Source organism: Pituophis catenifer, unplaced genomic scaffold (assembly GCF_029215685.1).
Source record: "Pituophis catenifer annectens isolate HBS135680 unplaced genomic scaffold, rPitCat1.0.hap2 SCAF_10, whole genome shotgun sequence".
NCBI classification, from domain to species: Eukaryota; Metazoa; Chordata; class Lepidosauria; order Squamata; family Colubridae; genus Pituophis; species Pituophis catenifer.
Window position 1 is genome coordinate 26,309,840 of NW_027256890.1, and position 25,818 is coordinate 26,335,657.

General features: G+C 43.5%; 1 protein-coding gene across 1 annotated transcript in view; it reads left to right on the plus strand.

Annotated features, from left to right (window-relative positions):
• The first annotated feature begins 3,372 nt into the window (after positions 1–3,372).
• The window catches only part of ITGA10 (integrin subunit alpha 10), a 65,464-nt gene continuing 43,018 nt past the window's right edge, over positions 3,373–25,818 (plus strand). The window contains exons 1-5 of the mRNA XM_070951505.1: positions 3,373–3,415; positions 9,485–9,596; positions 14,071–14,180; positions 18,066–18,154; positions 21,874–21,988. Of these exons, the coding sequence (XP_070807606.1) occupies positions 3,373–3,415; positions 9,485–9,596; positions 14,071–14,180; positions 18,066–18,154; positions 21,874–21,988 (469 nt within the window). The remainder of the gene's footprint in view (positions 3,416–9,484; positions 9,597–14,070; positions 14,181–18,065; positions 18,155–21,873; positions 21,989–25,818) is intronic.

Consider the following 25,818-nt stretch of genomic DNA (forward strand, 5'->3'; position numbering starts at 1 on the left):
CCATTTTGCCGGTTTCCCTTCCTGTTGCCAGCTGATATTTACTCATTCTGTTTACCCATTCTTTGCAGTATGGTGACCAAAATTGGTTGCAGTATTCCAGGTGGGGTGTTAACTAGGGTTTTATAAAGCGGTACTAAAACTTCACGTGATCTATCCTTCTGTTTATTCAACCCAGGATTTCATTAGCTTTTTTGGCTGCTGCTGCACATGGCTGGCTCATATCCAGGTAGCAGGTAATCTCTTAACTAAGTCCGTAAAAGACCAATGGGCGCAGATATATCTTCTTAAGTTGCTGAGTTGTTGCGGCTTAGTGCGTTGGGTGGATGCAGCCCATGGTTAGCCCTCTTGGGCTCTCTGCAGCTGAACGTGGACACAAACGGTCAGTGGGCTGCTCCCTTTGAAATGGGTTTCCTAAATTAAACTGGGGCTTCGCTTCCTTCGCCAACATTTCAGTCCCTTTGCTGCACCCACTGCAGAGAAAATCAGTACTTTGGGCTGTTTGTGGGAAAACCATCACGGGATATGCAAAGCGAACAGCAGTGGCCGTATACTTAATAGCTCTCTGTGGTTAGCTTTGGAAGGAATCTTTATTTTCTTTCTTTCTGGGGAAAGCAACACAAAAATCCTTATTTCCGTGGAGCGCTTCTGAAAGCATTATTGTATAAAGCGGGGAGAAGGCAGTTAATTTCCCCGAGAGGCCACATGAGAGACTAGGACTGTTGCGGAGGGCCGGTCTTAATTCTGCTCCACATTAATTTTATTGCTTTATAAAAAAAAGCATGAAATTGCACCGTGAAGGTGCATAGGCACACACGCACAGAAGTAAGTTGGGGGGCGGGGGGAAATAGCAGTTTTCTTCAAAATAAAAGCAATGCAGTTGTACTGCATGGATAGGGTACGCTCATTTATTTTTGATTTCAAAATATGGGTCATATGGGTCGCATAGAGGCAGCCAAAGGGCCGGATGCGGCTTGCGGGCTGCAAAATCCCCAGGTATGATATAAAACATGCGCATAGATCCATGGACATCTCTGCACAATACATGTAGTCAGTGGCAAAATCCTCCACGGTTCGCTGCCTGCGCATGCACAGTGCATGCCAAACGCACATGTGTGCATGCACAGCCCACCCCTGTGCTTACCATCGGTTCGTCGCGCACACGCTTCCTTCGTGCGCAGGTGCACCTTCCGTGCATGCGCCTGGCCTCAAAAATGTGGCTAAATAGGATGGCATTACATCTGGCCAGGTGGGCTGTGGGCGCTACCAGTTTGCTCGAACCAGTACGAACTGGCTGAATACCACCTCTGATGTGGTCTATAAAAAAAGTGCACCAAGGTTAGATTTTAACTGCAAAAGAAGAATCAACACTGCGATTCCAATGTCAGAAGAATAATTTGTGGGTTCCAACTCGAGCTGGAGCTGCGCAAGAATAAATAAAAAATGAGGTTTCCCTCAAAAATGAGGAAAGAAGAAATATTTATTCCTTCAAGCAAGAGAGTTTGCCTTTAGGGGCAGGCTGCAGAGAAATTGGGGTACGGCAGCAGATTTTTATAGGGGGAGCTTGTCCGGGATATGGAAGTGTCGATGTACTGGTTCTGGGGTGACACTTGAGGTGTGTGTGTGTATGTGTGTGTGTAGGTATGTTTATTCTTGTGTTCATGCGGCTCCTCTGGGAGATTTAATTTAATTAGGTCTGTTTGTGTTTGCAGACCGTATCCTTTGATATGCGGATTAGGCCCAGGTAACTTATTGGAGGAAGTTTGCTAATTTTAATTAGGTCTGTTTGTGTTTGCAGACCGTATCCTTTGATATGCGGATTAGGCCCAGGTAACTTATTGGAGGAAGTTTGCTCATTTTAATTAGGTCTGTTTGTGTTTGCAGACCGTATCCTTTGATATGCGGATTGGGTCCAGGTAATTTATTTGAGGAAGTTTGCTAATTTTACTTGATCAACTTGCTAGTTACAGCTTGCTTGGCTGTCAATTATCTAGTGGAGACACTGATTCTCAGTCCATTGTGGATTCTGCTAATGTTTTAAGGGAAGATGGAAACAGTAGAAAGAATAAAATATATTTGGATATTAAAATTCTCACCCCAAGAAGGGGAAAAAGTTTCCCTGTCAGTCAAGAGGTTTCATCAGCTCCCCTCTCCCCCCGGCTTCCTGGTCAGGCAGGGAAGATGTGATAAATAAACAAATAAACAAACAAATAAACAAGGCAGAGCTGGCCAGTTGAGGGATTAGGTTCTCTCTGAGATAAATGGGTGGTTGAAAACTATGATAAACAAACAAACAAATGATTAATAAATAAAATAAATAGCAAAGGTTTTAGGTGTTGCTCTTTCAGAGCTGGCTCCTGGAGGATCGAGTTTTCTCTGAGGGAGATGGGTGGTTCAAAAGTCTGGTAAATAAATGAATAAATAAAAATTTAAAAATAAATTAAATAATTAAATAGCAAAAGTTGAGGTGTTGCTCTTTCAGAGTTGGCCACTTGAGGATCGGGTTCTCTCTGAGGGAAACGGGTGGTTCAAAACTGGTAAATAAAACAAACAAACAAATAAAATTTAAAAATAAATAAATAGCAAAAATTTAGGTGTTCCTCTTTCAGAGCTGGCCACTTGAGAATTGGGTTCTCTCTGAGAGAGATGGGTGGTTGAAAACTGTGGTAAACAAACAGACAAACAAACAAAAAATTAAAAATTAAATAAAATTTTTTAAAAAATAAATAAAATTAAAAAACAAATTATGGTAAATAAAAATAAATAGCAAAATTTTAGGCGTTGCTTCTTCAGAGCTGGCCACTTGAGGATCAGATTCTTTCTGAGGGAGATGTGTGGTCCAAAACTGATAATAAATAAATAAATAAATAAATAAATAAATAAATAAATAAATAAATAAATAAATAAATAAATAAATCTAAAACTAAAACTAAAACTAAAACTAAAACTAATATAAATATAAATATAAATATTAAAATAAAATAATAAAATAAAATAAAATAAAATAATAAAATAAAATAAAATAAAATAAATAAAATAATAAAATAAAATAAAATAATAAAATAAAATAAATAAAATAAAATAAAATATAAAATAAAATAAAATAAAATAAAATAAAATAATAAAATAAAATAAAAAAATAAAATAAAATAAAATAAAATAATAAAATAAAATAATAAAATAAAATAAAATAAAATAAAATAAAATAAAATAAAATAAAATAAAATAAAATAAAATAAAATAAAATAGGAAAGGTTTAGGTGTTGCCCTTTCAGAGCTGGCCCCATGAGGATGGGGTTCAGGAAAAGTCCCCAGTTGGGGCTGAGGTCGCGTGGCTCACTGGGCGGCAGACAAAATGGCTGAACTTTCGTCTGGATGGCTGTGAAAGCCTACAGCCCACATGCTTCCTTTGGGTTAAGTGAGGAGTATAGGAGGAGACATGATGACCCACTGATCTCCCAGCAAGATTTCAGGGTCAAGATTTTCAGAGCTCATCTTGGGGCAGAGATGTAGAATTATTTGGCCCTCCAAATGTTGGTGAAGTACAGATCCCAGCATTCCTCCTGCTGGGAATTGTGCCCAAAGGTTTGGCATGGCTCTACTCTTGTAGAAAGAAAACAAACACCAGATTTGTGGTACCTCCCGAAATCCAAAGCGTTTTTTCCCCCCCAAGCATTTCACTTGAGTTAGTTACGTGACCATTTATAACAATTTTTTGCATTCTGGGATGTGTAAGATCGGTTTAATTTCTTTGATAAAGTTCATGCCAAAGTCCATTTCTTCCAGCACCTTAAACATCTAAATCATCTAAAAATATTAAGGCAGCCTGTTTCTCATGATGATATTGTAAGTATTCAATACAATATCGGGGGTGGGTGGGTTGGACTAGATGACCTACAAGGTCCCTTCCAACTCTGTTAAACCTGGTGCCCTATTAGGCAAGGAGCTTCATGTGCTGAATTTGGGCAGCAGTTCCTCCTGGTGACTCCTCCCCCCCCCCGGTGCCTTCTGAGATGCTCACCTGAGATGGAACAGGATGAGGTTCTACAGATAGTCCTCAACATACGACCACAATTGAGGCCAAAATTTCTGTTGCTAAGCGAGACAGTGGTTCATTTTGAATTTTGCCCCATTTTACATCCTTTCTTGCCACAGGTGGTTAGTGAATCACTGCAGTTGTTAACGTTAGTAACACGGCTGTTAAATGAATCTGGCTTCCCCATTGACTTTGCTTGTCAGAAGGTAAGAATAGAAATAGAAATAATAGAAATAGAAGTAGAATTAGAATTAGAATTAGAAGAAGTAGAAATAGAAATAGGAAGAGAAATAGGAAGAGAAGAGAACAATATATTGAATAGAAATAAAAATAATAGAAATAGAAATAATAGAAATAGAAATAGAAATAATAGAAATAGAAATAAATAGAAATAATAGAAATAGAAATAATAGAAATAGAAGTAGAATTAGAAGAAGTAGAAAAAGAAATAGAAATAGGAAGAGAAGAGAACAATTTATTTATTTATTTATTTATTTATTTATTTATTTATTTATTTATTTATTATTTAAATTTTTATACCGCTTTTTTCCTGAAGGACTCAGGGCGGTGCACAGCCAACATTAAAACACATATATACAAAAAATTTAAAAGCAATTTAAAAATATATTAAATAATTTGGTCCCAGTCTTATTAAAAAACTAAAACAACCATTAAAATTCATGTTTAGGCCAGCCCAGCTTGTTGGAACAATAAGGTCTTGAGGGCACGGCGAAAGGCGCGTAGGTCAGGGATCTTGAATAGAATAGGAGAATATATAGAATAGAAAGAGAAAGAGAAATAGGAAGAGAAATAGAAAGAGAAGAGAATAATATATTGAATGGAATAGGAGAATATATAGAATAGAAATAGAAATAATAGAAATAGAAGTAGAAATAGTGCTGGAAGGGACCTTGGAGGTCTTCTAGTCCAGCCTAGGTTGCAAAAGGGGATCACACGACCCCACGACACTGCAACCGTCATAAATGTGAATCAGTTGTCAAACATCCTAATATAAATCCCGTGAGCATGTGGATGCTGCGATGGTCATAAGTGTGGGGAAAAAACGGCCATAAGTCACTTTTTTTCAGTGCCGTTGTAACTTTGAACAGTCACTAAATGAACTGAATGTAAGTCAAGGACTACCTGTATTTAACCGAGACAAACAGACATGCAAGATTTTTTTTTGGTTTCATTCAACTTCACAGCTCAGGAAAGTTGTTTTCAGACTGTGTGCTTAAGGCAGCCAAAGATTTCTTCCCGACAGTGAAGATATGTTCAATGAGACACATTCCTTACAAAGCTCAGGCTTGTGGTGGAAGTTCAAATGAAAGTAGGCCTGTCCTGGGTACATATACAAGAATCACCCACTATTTATATGTAAAATTTAGATTTTTCAAGCCGCAACCCACCTCCCTTCTAGCTCACTTCCCTTGTTTTTCTCTGGAGTTTGGAGACTGTGGCGCTGAGGACAGAGGTGGCATTATGCGGAGGGGAGGGCTACACCCTTTCCTTACACATTCTTCTGCAGGAGCCTTAAAACGGTGTGCTCTTTTCCAGACACTGAGCTGTTGTTGAGGAAACGAGCTGTGGATGAGCTCAATCGGAGATTGCCTCAAATGCTTTTATGAAAAAGACACAGAGAGAGAGAGAGAGAGAGAGAGAAACAGAAAGAGAGAAAGAGATGGAGATGGAGAGAGAGACAGAGAGAGATAGAAAAAGAGAGGGGGACAGAGAGAGAGAGGGACACGGGGGGGGACAGAGAGAGAGAGAGAGAGAGAAAGACAGAGAGAGACAGAGTGTATTTTCTAAAACTAGCTAATAGCACCACTTTTCATTTTGAGTAGTACCATAAAATTATATATCAATGGAAAGATAATTTAATCAAAAATGTAATGCAATAACTTTTAGAAGGATTTGCTATTAGAATAGCAGTTACAATATAAAGAAGAAAAGGGAAACGCGTAGAAAAAATGAGAGATACAAAAACTATCACCATGTCCAAATGGGATTATAAAATACCGCTATGGCTGGATCTTGGTCATACTTTGTGGAATACAAATATAATGTCACTCGGGGGGTTTTTATACAAAGAGGTTCTTTTTACAGATGCGGGCAGATGGCAGCTGAAGACATTACAGACACTGTTGGATGAAGGGCTTAATCTAACTTGGTTACAATATAATCAATTACAACTGAGATGGAAAGAGGACCAAAAAACTGGTATTATGTTGCATGAGGAAGAATTGGTTAGACATATAAGAGAGAAAGGTCCAATGCATATTAAAAGGCTTTATAATGTTTTGCTAGAAAGAGATTCAGAAACTGAATTAGTTAAAGACTGTATGATTAAGTGGGCACAGAATTTTGAAGAACCAGTGATGCTGGAAACATGGGAAAAAATTTGGGTTCAGAATGTTAAATTTACACAGTCGCAAAACCTGAGAGAAAATTTTTATAAAATGTTTTATAGATGGCATTTAGATCCTAAAAAGTTGTCATGTATGTACCCTAATGTTCAGCCAAAATGTTGGAGATGCGAATGTTTGGATGCTACGTATTATCATGTTTGGTGGACCTGTAGGAAAGTTAAGGCTTTTTGGATAAAAATTTGGTGGGTCATGCAGAATGTTTTGAGGAAAAAAATTCAATTTTCTCCACAGTTGTTTTTATTGGGTATAGTTAAGGGTTTTACACGGGGTGAGATAAAACTGATATTGTATATGATAACAGCAGCAAGATTGTTGATAGGTAAATATTGGAAGAATGAAGCTTTACCCACTATCGAGGAATGGACTTTGAAGATGGCCAGTTTTGCTGAGATGGCGAAGATTTCAGCATATTTAAAAGACTGTTCACAAGAGACTTATGAATGGGAATGGAAAAGGTGGATAGAATATGTTCAGAACAAATACCAAACTAGAAAGTATCAAATAGCTTTTATTTGAAAATAATGTATTAGAAATATTTTAATGTATTAGAAATATTTTAATGTAAAGAGATAAAGAGGAAAAATTATACAGGGGGAGGGATGGGTTTAAGCTTGTTTACTAGTGTTATTAGTTATGAGTATATAATAGGGAAGTCTGGGGGGGGGAGGGTTAGGGAGGGTTAGGGAGGGTTTGGGGAGGGAGGTGGGGGGGTGAAAAAAGGGGTGAAAATCTAATTGTAAAACTTTTGCAATAAAAAAAAAAAAAAAAAACTATCACCATGTCAGTTAATCCTTAGTTGGGTAACCTTTAGCATGAATGATGGCCTCACAATGTCTTCCCATGGAGTGAACCAAGTCTTTTAGTTCTGCAGCTGTTATCATGTGAAACCAAGATTGAATGATGGCTTCTATTAACTGGGTTTTATTGCTGGGTCGCTTTTGACTAACAAGTTTCTTTAGTCAGCTCCATAGAGTTTCAATTGGGTGAAGGTCTGGGCTATTCCCAGGCCATTCCAGCAGTGGAATAGGATTATTTTGAAACTCCAAAGAAAAAAAAAGTGGTGTTATTAGCCATCCAACTTCAAAAATACACTTTTCCCAAAAGGTTTCCACAATTTTGGCCACTACTGTAGTATTTCATACGTACGGTACTTTTAATCCTGGGCAGCATTTCTCAGTCTCTCCTAAATGAGCAGATCAGAGGAGCCAAGATAAACTGCTGGTTGCATACCATGGGTTCCACCTGCTTTCTAATCCTTTTGGCTGAATTAACCCCAAACAGCCCAGATTTGGAGGCAATATATAATAAAGGTGGAATTGGACATTTCTCCTGAAGGGTTTAACCATGGTTGAGAGTGGTTGATTGGTTGAACAATGGAAGGGTCTGAATTTTAATGTGAGCAAAAAAAGCTTCACTCCTGTAGCAAAACAAGGGCTTGTTAAAAGCTGTGGTGGCGCAGTGGTCAGAAGGCAGTATTGCAAGCTAACTCTGCCCATTGCCAGGAGTTCGATCTTGACCGGCTCAAGATTGACTCAGCTTTCCATCAGCCTTCTGAAGTCGGTAAAATGAGAACCCAGATTGTTGGGGGCAATAGGATAACTCTGTCAACAGTTTAGAGAAGGCTGTGAGGCACTGTGAAGCGCTATATAAGTCTAAACGCTATTGCTATTGGCCAACAAAGGATCCTACAGAGAGACTAGGGGAAGTTTACACCCCTGTTGCATGTATGTCTCTCGAGTGATTTGTTCTGTTTGTCTATTTGTTGAGGGTTGTACATTTTGAGCATAGCCTGGTGATGCTCAAAGTGAAGTACAGGTAGTCCTCGACTTACAACAGTTTGTTTAATGACTCTTTGAAGTTACGACACTGAAAAAAATGACTCAGGACCGTTTTTCACACTTACAACCATGCAGCATCCCCCGTGGTCAAGATTCAGAAGCTTGGCAACTGATTCATAGTTATGACGGTTGCCATGGCCTGGGCTCATGTGATTCCCTTTGGTAACCTTCTGACAAGCAAAGTCAATGGGGAAGCCAGACTCGCTTCACTTAACAACTGCAGCGAATCTCTTTTAACAACTGTGGCAAGAGGGGTCGTAAAATGGGGCAAAATTCAATTAACAAATATGTCTCACTGAAAACAGAAAAGTTGGGCTCAATTGTAGTTGTAAGTTGAGGGCTACCTGTATGAGCTAAAAGTGCCCCTATAGGAGACACTTGCAATTTAAATTTTGTGTGTGTGTATGAAAGAGAGAGAGAAAGAAAGAGAGTGGGAGAGAAAGAAAAAGAGAGAGGGAGAGAAAGAAAGAGAAAGGGAGAGAAAGAAAGAGACAAAGAGAGAAAAAGATGGGGAAGAGAGAGAGAGAGATGAGAAAGAGGGAGAGAGGGAGGGAAAGGGAGGGGGAGAAAGAAAGAGACAGAAAAAGAGTAAGAAAGGGGGAAAAGAGGGAGAGAGGAGAGAGAAAGAAAGAGAGAGAAGAGAGGGAGAGAAAGAAAGGGAAAGGGAGAGAGAAAGAGAAAGAAAGAGAGAAAGAGAGAGAAAGAGAGGGGAGAGAGTGAGGAGAGAGAGAAAGGGAAAGAGAAAGACAGGGGAAAGAGGGAGAGAGAGAGAGAGATAGAAAAAGAGGAGAAGAGGGGAAGAGAGGGAGAGACAGAGGGGAGAGAGAGAGAGAAGCTCACCCAGAAGTGTTTGGGTTCAGGAAAATAAAATTTTTAATAAGTTTGCATCCTGGTTCCTTCATGGACGTATCTCTGCCATTTTCTTCTTCTTCCACAGTATTTTCTTTCACTTCTCCTCCTAGCCCAGATTCAGGAACTAACCCAGTCCTCCCACTTAGCTTTTGGGAATCTGCTAAACTTGACCTACCCGCTTTACACATTGCAGAAAGAAACCATGCGTAAATGCCTTCCCTTCCAATGACCCCAGTAAAGCCGATTGTCTGAATAAGTGCCTCCTCTTGTGCGTGAAAGGAAAAAGAAAACGGCAAGGTCTCCAAATCTCTTGTCTTCTTCCTTCCCTCAAGGCCGGATCATCCCCTTTAACATTGATGTGAGAAGACCTCAAATCTTTCGTGGGCCACGGGAAACTCAGTTCGGCTACAAAGTCCTGCAGTTCACAGCCCAAGGGCAAAAATGGTGAGTCCCTACAGCTGTTTTGTGGCTCCTTTTTTTTTTACTCTTTTGGTTGTTGATCGGAGTACCTCTTTATCACAAAGTTTGAAAGCGCACTTGGATTTTCCTGCCATTCAATTTTGGGTCATTCAACAACCTTCAGTTCTGCTTTTTTGAATGATTAAGGCAGTGGTGAAATCCAATTTTTTTTACTACTGGTTCTGTGGGCGTGGCTTGGTGGGTGTGGTGTGGCATGGCAGGCGTGGCTTGGTGGGCATGGCAGGGGAAGGTAACTGCAAAATCCCCATTCCCTCCCCACTCCAGGGGAAGGATACTGCAAAATCCCCATTTCCTCTCCACTCCAGGGGAAGGACACTGCAAAATCCCCATTCCCTCCCCACTCCAGGGGGAAGGTTACTGCAAAATCCCCATTCCCTCCCCACTCCAGGGGGAGGATACTGGAAAATCCCCATTCCCTCCCCACTCCAGGGGAAGGATATTGCAAAATCTCCATTCCCACCCCACTCTGGGGCCAGCCAAAGCTGGTATTTGCCGGTTCTCCAAACTGCTCAAAATGTTCACTACCGGTTCGCCAGAACCTGTCAGAACCTGCTGGATTTCACCCCTGCATTAAGGACATTCTTGACTTGTCTTGCGGATTTCCTCCAGTCAAACATCAACTGTTTTGGGAAACATTTCATAAAGTACAACAGAACCAACTGGCAGACTTCCCTCTGGAAATAAATTAGGGATGAACGCAGGTGGGAGAACACAGCAACTACTGCCAACCTGTGATTTGGGTCCAAAGATCAATCCAGAGCAGGAAATATACGCTTGGAGGCCCTGAGAGTGAGAAGGCAATTTGGGCAGTTGTCCCACTGTGGCAAAAAGCCCCAAGTTTTTTGAGATGGGTTCCGCAGATGGGGCAGGAAATGAGATGAGTCACATAGAACAAGCTGGCGGGAACCTGGTGTACAGCTTGAAGATGGGATCCTGCAGAGGAAGAAAATGGAAATATAGTGACCAGCTGATGAGGAAAAAACCCCGAAGTATCCTCGTGGCTGATGATTGTTTGTAATAGGAAATCATTCAGGGGTGAAACCCAGCAGGTTCTGACAGGTTCTGGAGAACCGGTAGCAGAAATTTTGAGCAGTTCAGAGAACCGGCAAATACCACCTCTGGCTGGTCCCTAAGTGGGGAGGGAATGGGCATTTTGCAGTATCCTTCCCCCAGGAGTGGGGAGGGAATGGGGACTTTGCAGTATCCTTTCACTGGAGTGGAGTGGGAATGGGTATTTTGCAGTATCCTTCCCCTGGAGTGGGGAGGGAATGGGTATTTTGCAGTATCCTTCCCCTGGAGTTGGGTAGGAATGGATATTTGCAGTATCCTTCCCCTGCCACGTCCACCAAGGCACACCACGCCCACCAAGGCACGCCCACAGAACCGGTAGTAAAAAAAATTGGATTTCACTATTGAAATCATTGTCTTATGGATCTTAAAGATTAACAGAGTTGGAAGGGACCTTGGAGGTCATCTAATCCAACCCCCCGCCCCAAGCAGGAGACCCTACACCATTTCTGACAAAGGGCAGTCCAATCTCTTCTTGAAAGCCTCCAGTGATGGGATTGCCAATTTATTGTAATTTTCCAGGGCAGGTAGTCCTCAATTTAGGACCAACAATTGAGCCCAACATTTCTGCTGCTAAGTGAAACATTTGTGATGGGAGTTTTGCCCCATTTTACGAACTCCCTTGCCATGAATCACTGCAGTTTTTAAGCTAGCAGCATGGTTGTTAAGTGAATCTGGCTGACCCATTGACTTCTGTCATAAACATGAGTCAGTTGCCAAGCTTCTGAATTTTCATCACGTGACCATGGGGATGTTGTTGAGGTTGAAAAAATGGTCCTGTCACTTTTTACAGTGTCGTCGTAGCTTCGAACGGTCACTAAAAGAGTTTATTGGAAGTCAAGGACTGACTACCTGTATACTTCCGCTCCAGTTAAAAGTCCCCAACTCTTTATTCTTTTGTTTAGTTAATTGTTTGGTGTCCTCAAATCAGGCCTGATTTTGGATGAAGAGATGGACAAAACCTGAAAATCACGTGAAGTATTAGTATCGCTTTATAAATTCTTAGTAAGTGGAATACTGCATCCAGTTTTGGTCACCCCATGGCAAAAAAAATAACGTTGAGACTTTGAAAAAAGTACGGAGAAGAGCAACTAAGATGATCAAAGGCCTGGAGACCAAAACATACGAAGAATGGTTGCAAGATTTGAGTTTGACCAGTCTAGAGAAAAGAAGGACTAGGGGTGACATGACAGCAGTCTTCCAGTATATTCCACCACAATATGAGCTGTGGTGGCATAGTGGTTAGAGTGCAGTACTGCAGGCTAACTTCTGCTGACTGCTGGCTTCTTGCAATTTGGCAGTTCGAATCTCACCAGGCTCAAGGTTGACTCAGCCTTCCGTCCTTCCAAGGTGGGTAAAATGAGGACCCAGATTGTTGGGGGGCAAGAGGCTGATTCTGTAAACCGCTTAGAGAGGGCTGTAAAGGTACTGTGAAGCAGTATATAAGTCTAAGAGCTATTGTTATTGCTACTGCCCCAAAGAAGAGAGGGTCAGCTTATTTTCCAAAGCACCAGAAGGCAAGACATGAAACAATGGACGGAAACTAATCAAGGAGAGAAGCAACCTGGAATTAAGATGAAACTTCATAACAGTAAGAACAATTAACCAGTGGAACAGCTGGCCACCAGCAGTTGTGGGTGCTCCAACACTGGAGGTTTTTAAGAAGAGATTGGACAAGCATCCATCTGAAATGGTATAGGGTCTCCTGCTTGAGCTCCAAGTTCCCTTCCAGCTGTATTCTGGTTGGTTTTGATTGATTGAAATGCCTCTCTGGATATTTGATGATTGCAACCCTGAAAGAAGTGTTTGTAAAAAGCCAGTGCCTTTTTGACTTCCAAAGTTTGGCCGGAAAAAGGAAAAATCAGTTGGAAACTGAGGCACTCAGGACAATCAGATGATTTCAGTGGGGGAATTTCCAACATTTATCTGTAGTAAAACCAAAATAAAATGACTTCACAGCTACGCTGATAAAAATAATGGTGCCAGCTGCTCAGAATCCATCTCTGAATCCTCCTTCGTTCACTTAGAATTTATTGGGGTGGGGCGGTATTAAAGGGGTTTCTGCCTCTTTTCTCAGCCTAGAACAGGGGTCTCCAACCTTGGCAACTTTAAGGCTTGTGGATTTCAACTCCCAGAATTCCCCAGCCAGCCTTTCGGAATTCTGGGAGTTGAAGTCCACACCTCGTAAAGTAGCTGAAACAGTGGTCTAGCAAAGCTGGCTGAGGAATTCTGGGAGTTGAAGTCCACAAGTCTTAAAATTGCCAAGGTTGGGGACCCCTGCCCTAGAAAGCAAAGAAACGTTGCAGTTGTAACCAAAGAGATCCAAATAAACAACAACAACAACAAAACCCCACAGTTTTCACCGAGACATACTTTTTTCTCCCCTAAGATAAATGCGTCATGTTACTTGAAGCCAGGAGGAATATGTGGGTTACATTTTGGCAGCCATGAAGAATCAGGAGAATTGCAAATGAAAAGACAATATGTTTGTATGGCGAATTGTAGGAATGTGGGGGAGGTCGTCTTGTGCACACATGAAAAACGGATCAAGCTGTTCAAAAACTTTGTTCTCTTTTATTCTCACGGCCTGGTCCAAAAGCCAACATAAAGCACATCTACGTGAGTGACCAATGGCTCATTTAAGAGCCCCCCCCTCCGCTTGCCGACCCTGGGAAATCGGGATAGGGGCAGGGCTGTGCTGCTGGGGGTTCACAAGAGTTTGGGAGAACCTCTAGTTAAGATTCTGTGCAGTTCTGAGAACCCCCAAATCCCATTTCTGGCAGCCCCCCCGCCCCTCCCCTCCCAGGAGTCCCCACACGGCCTATTTTGGATGCGGGTAAGTGCAGGGCGTGCGCGGAGGCTCGGGGAGGGCGAAAAATAGGTCTACTGGTAGTTCGGGAAGGCCTCCAGAGGGCCTCCAGAGCCTGGGGAGGCCATTTTCGCCCTTCCGGAGACTCAAAGAAAGCCTCCGGAGTCTGGGGAGGGCAAAAACACCACCCTGCCCCCACCATGGTGCAGGAGGCCAACTAGGCCACGCCCACCATGGCCACGCCCACCCCAGCAACCAGGCAGAGAACCCCTTGCTAAAATTATGGAAGAAATATAATTAGAAGTTAGATAGAATAGAAATACAAGCGTGTATGTAAACATTTCCCTTTTTATGGGCAAATAAATTTACAGAGAGAAGTCTAGAAAGCAGAGGTATAACCCCAATATATAATATACAGGTTATTAATGCAGAAGTCTTAGAGAGGAGAAGAGAGGAGAGGGAGAAAAGGCAAAAAGAAACTTAGGTTGGTTTTTTATTTCTACTTTCGGATGAGGTTTAATTTTACGAAGTCTTTCTAACACAGATGCTTCTCTCGATTAGGATGTTGGTGGGTGCACCTTGGGATGGAACCGAAGGTGATCGGAAAGGTGATGTTTACAAATGCATTGTGGAAGAGAGGAAAAATTCAACATGCACTAAAGTCAATATAGGTACGCATTTTGAAGCATCCATAATATGCATTTTCAGAAATATATGGACATATGAATCGTCGGTTTGGTCTAGTGGCGAAGGCACTGGGCTAGAAACCAAGAGGCTGTGAGTTCTAGTCCCAATTTAGGCACAAAAGCTGTACGCCAATTAGGAGGAGTCGTGAAGGAGGAGTGAATTCTAACCCCACCCTTGGGCATGAAAGGCAGCTGGGTGACTTTGGGCCAATCACCAGGAGATGGTGAGTTCTAGTCTTGGCTTAGGCACCAAAGATGCCTGGGTGATTTGGGGCCCATCACCAGGAGACTGTGAGTTCTAGTCCCACTTTAGGCATGAAAGGCAGCTGGGTGACTTTGGGCCAATCACCAGGAGATGGTGAGTTCTAGTCCCGCCTTAGGCACAAAAGATGCCTGGGTAATTTGGGGCCAATCACCAGGAGACTGTGAGTTCTAGTCCCACTTTAGGCATGAAAGGCAGCTGGGTGACTTTGGGCCAATCACCAGAAGATAGTGAGTTCTAGTCCCACCTTAGACACAAAAGATGCCTGGGTAATTTGGGGCCAATCACCAGGAGACTGTGAGTTCTAGTCCCAGAGTGCAGAGAAGAGCAACAAAGATGATTAGGGGGCTGGAGGCTAAAACATACGAAGAACGGTTGAAGGAACTGGGCATGGCTAGTCTAGTGAAAAGAAGGATTAAGGATGACATGATAGCAGGGTTCCAATATTTGAGGGGCTGCCACAAAGAAGAGGGGGCTGGTCAGTCTGTTTTCCAAAGCATCAAGGCAAGGGAAGAAACAATAGATGGAAACTAAACAAAGAGAGAAGCAACCTAGAACTAAGGAGAAATGTCCTAACAGTGAGAACAATTAACCAGTGGAACAACTTGCCACATTCAGAAGTTGTGGCTGCTCCAACACTGGAGGTTTTTTTAAAAGAAAAAACTAGACAGCAATCTTATACAATTTCAATCTGCTTGAGCAGAGGGGGGTTGGACTAGAAGACCTCCAAGGTCCCTTCCAACTGTGTTATTCTGTTACTCAGTTCCAATCTTTTCTATTTGGCAGAGCATGGTGGGTTGCCCCCGGTTCGGACCGGTTCTATAGAACCGGTAGTAAAACCGGCGGGAGGCTCCGCCCACTGACATCATCAGAAGCGATCTGCGCATGCGCAGAAGCAAGGAGCATGCGTGAGTGAAGCGAGCAATCGCGCACAATCACGTTGTGAACTGGTAGTAAAGCTAAGTAGAACCCACCCCTGGGGCCCAGAAACCACTGGGTGATTATTTTTCTGCCCACCTTTAGGGCGGAGATGTGAGCCCCTTCTGGGAAGCAAAACAAGGTGTGTATCAAGGTTGGAAGGGACCTTAGAGGTCATCTAGTCCAACCAGACATATGGTTGTCCAATCAGGGAATGTCCAATCCATAGATTTAAACAGTACAATCAAAAGACGAACAGTGGTACCACTGTTCGTCTTTTAATTGTACTGTTTAAATTATTAAAGAGGACCAATTGTTTTAAATCCTTAGATTGTTAAACTATCCTTCCCAGAATTTCTTACCACTGGCCATCCTGGCTGGACCTAAACTGTCATCTGCTTAGCAGCTATTATCTTTCTTTCTTTCTTTTTGTCCCTTCTCTGCCGTTTTTTCTTTTTTCTTTTTTCTACTTTTCTTCACTCATATTTGCCCAAAAGACCCCAAAGAGCCAAATCATACCATAGAACAGTGATGGCTAACCTTTTTGCCATTGCATGCCAGGAAGGGGGGAGCAGGGGAGATTCGCGTGCATATATGTTCACACCCATAATTCTATGCACCCTGCCCCATGCATGCGACCCCCCCTTCCCCCTGCTCCTAGCACATGATGGCCCGGTAGGCCTGTTTTTCTTTCTCACCTGGCTCCAGATCCTCTCTATGCATCTGGGGAGGGCAAAAACAGCCTTCCCCATCTTCTCGGAGGCCCGATACGGCCCATTTCCCAACTTCTGGTTGGACAAGAAGTGACTTTTTTGCTGTTCCCAGCCTCCATGCGCACCGGAGTTGAGCTGGCGTGCCAGGCGACATGGCTCCACGTGCCACCTGTGACACGCGTGACGTAGGTTCACCATCACGGCCATAGAAAGTCTTCGATTTTACAACCAAATTTTAGCAGATGTCCAGATGATCCAGGCCTAAAAGGAGATGTCTGTGAATTGCAACAGAGGGGCAATTTCCTCCTCACTCCAAAAGGGAAGGAGAGAAGTTTGAACCCTTGGACTTAAAGGGGCCCTTGTGGCCCCACCAATGCCACCCCAAGCGTCCCCCAAAATATATTTATCTAATCAGTTAATAAGGGAGATCCCCTCACTGCCTGAAGTCAGAGGTGTGCTGACAAAACTGAGGACATTTTCCCCAAACATGTTATCAGGGTTTGTTTGTTTTTTATGCCTTCGTGCAGCTTCTTCTTTAAAATGTGGTGCCCAGAAGTGGAGGTGGGGTTTGACCAAGGCAGAAAACCGTGGAATTATTTTCTTCCCAGGAATTGGAAATTAAACTAAAAATGTCTTTGCTTTTTTTAGCAGCTGCCTCATCCTATTGACTCATAGCTGTGATCAACAGTTGTCAGGTCCTTTGCACATAGACTGCAATCATCCCCCGCCCACCCACCCCATCCCCCTCTCCTTCCAGGGCTTTGTGCCTTGAAATCTCTTTCATTTTTTATTTTTTGCAACTACGGAATACAGAATAAGAGTTGGAAGGGACCTTGTAGGTCATCTAGTCCAACCCCCCGCCCAAGCAGGAGAGCCTACACCAGGGGTCTCCAGCTGGCTGGAGAATTCTGGGAGTTGAAGTCCACAAGTTTTAAAGCTGCCAAGCTTGAAGACCTCTGCCCTACACCATTTCTGAGAGGTGGCAGTCCAGTCTCTTCTTGGAAGTTTCCAGAGATGAAGCTCCCACAACTTCCGAAGGCAACTTCTGTTCCATGGGTTGATTGCTCTCACTGTCAGAAAATTCCTCCTTATTTCCAGTTTGAATCTTTCCTTGATCAGTTTCCAGAATAGAATAGAATAATAGAATAATAGAATAATAGAATAATAGAATAATAGAATAATAGAATAATAGAATAATAGAATAATAGAATAATAGAATAATAGAATAATAGAATAATAGAATAATAGAATAATGGAGGGGAGGGGAGCAGAGCAGAGCAGAGTGGAATAGGAATAGGAATAGGAATAACAGAGTTGGAAGGGACCTTAGAGGTCTTTTAGTCCAACCCCCTGCTAAAGCAGGAGACCCTATATACCATTTCAGACAGGCAGCTGTCCAGTCTCTTCTTAAAAACCTCCAGTGATGGAGCGCCTACAACTTCTGGTGGCAAGCTGTTCCACTGGCTAATTGTTCTCATTGTTAGAAAATTTCTCCTTAATTCCAGGTTGCTTCTCTCCTTGATTAGTTTCCATCCATTGTTTCTTGTCTGGCCTTCTGGTGCTTTGGAAAATAGATTGGCCCCCTTCCTCCTCTCTGGGGCAGCCCCTCAAATATTGGAAGATGCTCTCCTGTCTCCCCTGGTCCTTCTCTTCACTAGACTAGCCAGGCCCAGTTCCTGCAACCGTCCATCGTATGTTTTAGTCTCCAGTCCCCTCATCATCCTGGTTGCTCTTCTCTGCACTCTTTCTAGAGTCTCCACATCTTTTTTATAGTGTAGTGAACAAAACTAAAAGGAATCAAATTCATGGAGTGAAGCAGTTAGGCTGAGGGGGCTAAAAACAGACAGGTTGAAGCACATCAGTAATTATATAGGATAAAGCATGATAGAGGTGCACATTTCGCAATTATCCAAAGATTGCATTTTCCATTTTTCTCCTTCCTTCCTCCTCCTCTCCCCACTTCTGAATCTCAACTAGGTGACATGAGCCTCCGAAATGTTTCCAGGCAAATAAAGAACATGCATTTTGGGATGACGCTGATAGCTAACAAAGACGACGGGTTTGTGGTAAGTATCTCTCGTGTGGTATGTTTTTCTTTCTTTTAAATAAAGCACATACCCAACCGCATATTTAAAAAAAGAAAAGAAAGAACAAGAGCTATAAAAAGCTAACTCTGCTGCAGTCATTTCAGTTGCCAACCCATTAAATGGTGAGGCTTCACCAGCTTGCTGGACGAAGCAGCCTACAGCAGAACAGGATGAGTTGGGGGCCAGTGGTGAAATCCAAATTTTTTTTTACTACCGGTTCTGTGGGCATGGCTTGGTGGGCGTGGCAGGGGAAGGATATTGCAAAATCCCCATTCCCTCCCCACTCCTGGGAGAAAGATATTGCAAACTCTCCATTCCCTCCCCACTCCTGGGGGGAGGATATTGCAAACTCTCCATTCCCACCCCGCTCTGGGGCCAGCCAGAGGTGGCATTTGCCGGTGTTTGTATGTAGGTCTTTGGTTATTCGGGTCTTCTCCCACGTAAAATTGGAAGTGTCGTCAAAACGTCGCCAAGACACTTCCAATTTTACGTGGGAGAAGACCCGAATAACCAAAGACCTACATATATATATATATATATATATATATATATATATATATATATATATATATATATATATATATATATACATATACATACACATACACACACACACACACACACACACACACACACACACACACACATATATAATTTTACATCACAATTTCAGTTTTGCAACAGTGGTATACTGGTTGTCTCAGCACCTTTTTAAATATACACAATGTTATACATCCTAATTACTACCATTTTTCTATTATTCATACAGTATAGTCCGTAGGGGGGAAAAAAGAAACTTGATATTATACAACATACTTATATCTATTGTTTCCATGGTTATAAGCTAATTCTCTCTCTATATATTTTTTGATTTACATGATGTGCAGTCTAGTAATTGCAGGGACGTGGTGGCTCAGTGGCTAAGACGCTGAGCTTGTCGATCGAAAGGTCGGCAGTTCAGTGGTTCGAATCCCTAGTGCCGTGTAATGGGGTGAGGTCCCGTGACTTGTCCCAGCTTCTGCCAACCTAGCAGTTCGAAAGCAGGTAAAAAATGCAAGTAGAAAAATAGGGACCCCCTTTGGTGGGAAGGTAACAGCGTTCCGTGCGCCTTTGGCGTTGAGTCATGCCGGCCACGTGACCACGGAGACGTCTTCGGACAGCGCTGGCTCTTCGGCTTTGAAACGGAGATGAGCACTGCCCCCTAGAGTCGGGAACGACTGGCACATATGTGCGAAGTGAACCTTTACCTTTACAGTCTAGTAATAATATTGCTTGCTTGCTTGTATTCTTCTATATAGCTTTGTATCTGTATTTGTTTCTAGCTTATTGATCCTCTTTCATCATTAATTTTCTAACCATTGCATCTATTATCTAGCCAATTGTACCATAGGTTCCCTATTAAATAATACTCCTTTGTCTTTAATTTCCATCCTTAACCTGTCCATTTCGGTGCATTCTAATATTTTCTTTATTACCATTTCCTCTGTATCTACACTCCCATTTTCCCAATTTTGTGCATATGTATATTTGCCCCATGTATTCTCACTGATTGATTACTCACATAGTAATCAATAAACTGAGTTTATTCAGCTAAACGACGTCTAAAAATCTAGACTGAAATAACAGAGTTGGAAGGTGGTCTAGTCCAACCCCCTGCTCAAGCAGGACATCCTCTACCATTCCAGACAAGTGGCTGTCCAGTCTCTTCTTAAAAACCTCCAGTGTTGGAGCTTTCACAACTTCTAGTGGCAAGCTGTTCCACTGGTTAATTGTCCTCACTGTCAGGAAATTTCTCCTTAGTTCTAGGTTGCTTCTCTCCTTGATTAGTTTCCACCCATTGATTCTTGTCCTGTCTTCAGGTGCTTTGGAGAAGAGCTTGATTCCCTCTTCTTTGGGGCAGCCCCTGAGATACTGGAACACTGCTATCATATCACCCCTAGTCCTAAATGCCAAAGCAAATAACAATGTGAATATCTCAAAGATGCTCTTCAAAAGATAACTGGACTTTTTTTTTCCCCCTTGAAGACATTTCACTTCTCATCCAAGAAGCTACTTCAGTTTTGACTGAATGGTGAAGAATGGAAGGATTTATATTCATTGCCGTTTTCTGGTTAGCACTCTGAAGGTCATACGAATGGTTGAAGAAACTGGGTTTGGCTAGTCTAGTGAAGAGAAGGACGAGGGGAGACATGATAGCATCTTCCGATATTTGAGGGGCTGCCCCAGAGAGGAGGAAGGGGGTCAAGCGATTTTCCAAAGCACCGAAGGTCAGAAAAGGAATAATGGATGGAAACTGACCAAGGAAAGATTCAACCTAGAAATAAGGAGAAACTTCCTAACAGTGAGGACAATTAACCAGTGGAACAGCTTACCACCGGAAGTTGTGGGCGCTCCATCACTGGAGGTTTTTAAGAAGAGATTGGATAGCCATTGGTCCGGAATGTAAGAGGATCTCCTGGTTGAGCAGGGGGTTGGACTAGAAGACCTCCAAGGTCCCTTCCAACTCTATTCTGATTGATGGATGGATTGATTGAATAAATAAAATAATGAACAAATAAGCTGACTTTGTATAAATATACAAAAGTAGGAAGGCTATTGCTTAACGCATTGTAAGCCGCCCTGAGTCTCCGGAGAAGGGCAGCATATAAATCAAATTAAAAAAAAAAAAAAAAAAGAACAATGAACTGCTGAATTGGGCCCAGAGAAGGAGCAAACAGGATTCCTCTGTAAATGCAGCAGAATTCCAAAGCCTTTCCTCAGTTGCTTTTCTGGCCCTGCTCGCCTTTAATGGATTGCCCAGGAGCGTGAAAAGTTTCATTTCTCCAGTTTCATTTTGGTGGCATTCCAGAGTAGCTGGCTCAGATTTGGAAAACAGGATGTTGGCTCATCGGATCCATGGCTAGTGTTGGGGCAGCCCTGGCCAAGAGGCCTTTTGCTCCTTCATTCCTAAATGTTTTCCCCCATAAGTCCTCCCTCTCCCCAACTTTTCTACTGATGATTTTAAGGCTGCGTTCACACAACAGACTGAATACAACTTAGAACTATGCCGCCTTCAGTCTGACCTAAGCGTAGGACATAAAATTATCTGCCACAACGTCCTTCCTGTCAATGACTACTTCAGCTTCAACCACAACAACACATGAGCAAATAATAGATACAAAGCAGGGTTGAAATGCTCCCGGTTTGGACCGGACCACCTGATCCGGTAGCGATGGAGGCGGGTGGTTCGGAGAACCAGTAGCAAAAATCCCTGCCCCTCCTCCCCCCATGCCCAGCTAATCATCAGAGGCTTTTTTTTTTACTTTTAAAAGCATTTTTCTTGGCGGAAGAGGTTGTAGAAAAAATGCTTTTAAAAGTAAAAAAAAAGCCTCTGATGATCGCGCGGCTCAGCTGGGATCGTCAAAGGCTTTTAAAAGAAAAAAACCCTGGAAAGTTTATATGCGCGTGCTGGAAACCCAAAGACCAAGTAGCAAGCACGCGCATGTGCACCGGCCAGCTTATTTTCGGGTTTCCAGCACTCCGGTGTGTGCGAAGACCAGCTGATGGGCATGCATGTGTGTGCCGGAAACCAGACGAGCAGCTGGCGATGGTGCGTGTGCCCACAGAGAGGGCTCTGCATGCCACCTCTGGCACCCGTGCCACAGGTTCGCCATCACAGCACTACAGGTTTCCATGGAGATCTGCTTTCTTTCTGGCAGGCCTGCGCTCCCCTCTGGTCCCAGGAATGTGGCACATCCCTATATAGCATAGGGATGTGTACCAGCTTGGACAAGGACTTCCGGCTGATGGAAAACCTCGCCCCAACGGCTCAGAGTAAGTTTGGCTTTTGTTCCTTGGATTTCTAAACTATTTAACTTTGGAAGACCCCCCTGACTGATTCTACAGGGTCCTCCGTGGTGTGCTATAAAACAGTAATGCTCCGTGAAATGTGTGGACACGTTCCTTTGTTGTTGTTAGTTGCGAAGTCATGCCCGACCCATTGCGACCCCATGGACAACGTTCCTCCAGGCCTTCCTGTCCTCTACCATCCTCTGGAGTCCATTTAAGCTCACTCCGACTGCTTCCATGACTCCATCCAGCCACCTCCTTCTCTGCCATCCCCTTCGTCTTCTTTTGCCCTCCATCGTTCCCAGCATTGGGCTCTTCTCCAGGGAGTCCTTCCTTCTCCTTAGGTGGCCAAAGGATTTGAGTTTCCTCTTCAGGATCTGGCCTTCTAAAGAGCAGCCAGGGTTGACCTCCTCTAGGACTGACCGGTTGGATGGCCTTGCAGTCCAAGGGACTCGCAGGAATCTTCTCCAGCACCAGAGTTCAAAGGCCTCCATTCTTTGGCCTTCTCAGCCTTCCTTATGGTCCAACTTTCACAGCCATCCATTGCAACTGGGAAAACCAGAGCCTTGGCACATTCCTTGGGTGATTGTAAAGCCCAGCACAGATTTATCCTCACTTTTTGGGTGGAGCAATCCAGGTTTTGCCCAAATCTGAGCTTCCAAAGGACTTTTAAAAAGTTACAGGTAGTCCTCGACTTACGACCACAATTGAGCCCAACATTTCTTTTCAGTGCCGTTGTAACTTTGAACAGTCACTCAATGAATGGTTATAAGTTGAGGGCTACCTATAATAAAGTTCTAAAATCGTAACAAATCTAATTGCGAAGTCCTAAATTCAAAAATTCATTGGTATTGTGAGAAGCCCAATAGTGGTGGGTTTCAAAATTTTTTGCTACCGGTTCAATGGGCATGGCTAGGTGAGGGGGATGTGACTGAGTGGGCGTGGCCAACTTGACATCACTCACGCCCACACCCATTCAGTCACATGACCCCCACCCACCTAGCCACACCCACAGGAAAAGGTAGGAAAATTTTGGGAATTTCCACCTACCTACCCCAGCCCTCCCTTTGCCAGTCGCTCATGTTTCCCCTCCTTTAGCGGCCCTGGCCCTAGCCCCACTTCCTCCCCCACCACCGCCTCTTTGATTGGGCTGCTTACCTTCCGCGGCGGCTAGTTCAGAGTCCGGAAGGCAAGCTGACCAGAGTTTTCAGTGGCCCCCAGCCAGCTGACACTCCTGGAAAGTGGTTGGCAAAGAAGCTCCTGCATGCCGCTGAAAAAGCTGCCGCCGTTGCCGCCTTGTTTTTCGCGCATGCACATCTCATTGGGCTTGCAAGGCAATGGGATACGCATGCATAAGAACATGGTGGCGATCAACATGGCAAGCGGGGCAAGCGAGTGGTGACCAGGGGACCAGTTCGGGAGCGTGGCCAGCGGCCATTGCTACCGGTTCAGCGACCTTGGCCAAATTTCTGCCAACGGTTCGCGTGAACCGGTGCGAACCAGTGAGGAATACCACCTCTGGTTTCCAAGTAGAAATGAAGCTTGATAACCTTTTGTCTTTCATCAAAGTGACTTTCAGCCAGCCAGGCTGGTGGGTAGGACCTCCCATCACTCACGGCTGATTCTAAGTGCAGTCAGCTCTGGCTTCCTCTGAGTCAGGCCCATCATTCGTTCCACAGGAGGGCTGACTAAGTGGTGAGAAACACATCCTGGGGTTTTAGAAAGCCTCACATGTCCATGACTCTCCTGGAAATGGCCAGTGATGGACTACATATATCAGAATTGCTGGGATTGTTTCCAACAGGATTTGCTTCCTCCCCCCAGCAATACCTCCTTGCTGTGGAACAAACATGGAAGAGAGATCTAACCAATCCGTTTTGCACCCACCAATTTCAAACAACACTGAGTGGTGCGGTGGCCTAGAGGTGGAGCTCTCGCCTCACAATCAGGAGGCTGTGAGTTTGATCCTACTGTTCTGACGTAGACTTCCTTAGAAATTAAACAGCACAAACTTAGTCCCGGCAAACCTCTTTAATTCATACGGCTGTAAAGTACTTTCATTTACAGTCCGCAAGGCTTGATAAAGAGTCTTTCAGAGGAAGGTTTATCAACACCCACCTTATCTCCCTTGGAACGCTGTCAGAGAGCTAATTTCCAGACGCAGGGCAAGGCCAAACTTGGCACAGAGTCACAAACAGAATTTTCAAATCTTGAATCGGCCAGATGAACTAATTTTGCTTCCTGCAAAAGCTCACGTCTTGTTCGCTTCTTTTTTATGTCTTATGGGAGGGGCCAAATCATCTCCAAGCCTTACTCCTGAGTCGACCCTGTTTCCTTAATCGTTCCTGTTTCCTGGCAGCTCTGCGCATGCGCACACTGGGAACAGGCTCCCACTGTTCTGCCTCACTGATGTCTGACTCCGGAGACTCGGGAGGCAGCAAAGAACTACCAGATGGCCTTGGCCCCCTCTCTGCTTCCAACTCAGAGCCATTGTCCGAGCCTTCCCCAGACTCCAGGACTGGCCCACATTCCTCCCCAACCTCCTCACTGTCTGAATCTGCTGCCAGCTCTGCTGGCCGTTGGCAGGCCACAACACTTAGGTAGAGGCAGATATTTCTCTCTCTGGGCACGATGAGTATAACTCCGCATTGGTGACAGGAAGGGCATCTGGCCAGTAAACACTCAACTCCATTCAGTTGCCCAGACTCCACCCCGCAAGGGATTATTATGGGGTCATTAAAAGATGATGAATTTCAAACAGAACATTCTTCTTACAACATCAGTGGACACGCTGAAAGATCTACGCAAGGACAAATATAAGGACGACAATTTTTATTAGCCCCAACCAGCATTGTCTGGGGCTGAAGTGAGTCATAATCCCCCCACTTTCAAACAGCACCAGCAGAGGGGAAGGCTGGCATAAAGGCCATGCGGTATTCAACAAGCCTCTTTCGGGCAGAGATATTCCAAATTGGTTGTCTGGATTTGAGATGGCAGCTTGCGTGTCACACAAAAAACCCTCCTCAACGATGGGATGTCCAACGGTAGGCTTTGGACCAGTCCATCTCAAGAAGTTCAGAGAAACAAATAGCAGTAGGAGTATTTATTTATTTATTGGTTTGATTTATATGCCGCCCTTCTCCGGAGACTCAGGGTGGCTTACAATGCGTTAAGCAACGGCCTTCATACTTTTGTATATACCTGCTTAGTAGGGCTTTCGGCACCCCCCCCCCCAAGCGTTGTTCTTTTTTATACAAAGTCATCTTATTGCCCCCACAATCCGGGTCCTCATTTTACCTACCTCAGAAGGATGGAAGGCTGAGTCAACCTTGAGCCTGGTGAGATTTGAACTCGCAGTAATTGCAGGCAGCTAGCACTTAAGTGCTACTTTAACAGCACTTTAGTCTGCTGCGCCACCAAGGCTGTTATTGTATGGGCCATCTTCAGCTTCCCAAAGAAAGGCGAGATATAAATCTAATAAATATTAAATATTGATTTCCTAATTTGGGTGATGTGCTGGGGAAGAGAGGAGGGATAGCCAAATGTTGTTTAGGATTGAAAGCTTAGGGACTTTGTTGCATATGCAGATAGTCCTCGACTTACAAGCACAATTGAACCCAACATTTATGTTGTTAAGTGAGAAATTTGTTAAGCGAGTTTTATCCCATTTTACGACTTTTCTCGACACATTTGTTAAGCAAATCACTGCCGTTGTTAAATGAATAACACATGGTTGTTAAGTGAATCTGGCTTCCCTGTTGACTTTGCTTGTCCGAAGGTCGCAAAAGAGGATCTCAGGACACTGCGACCGTCAT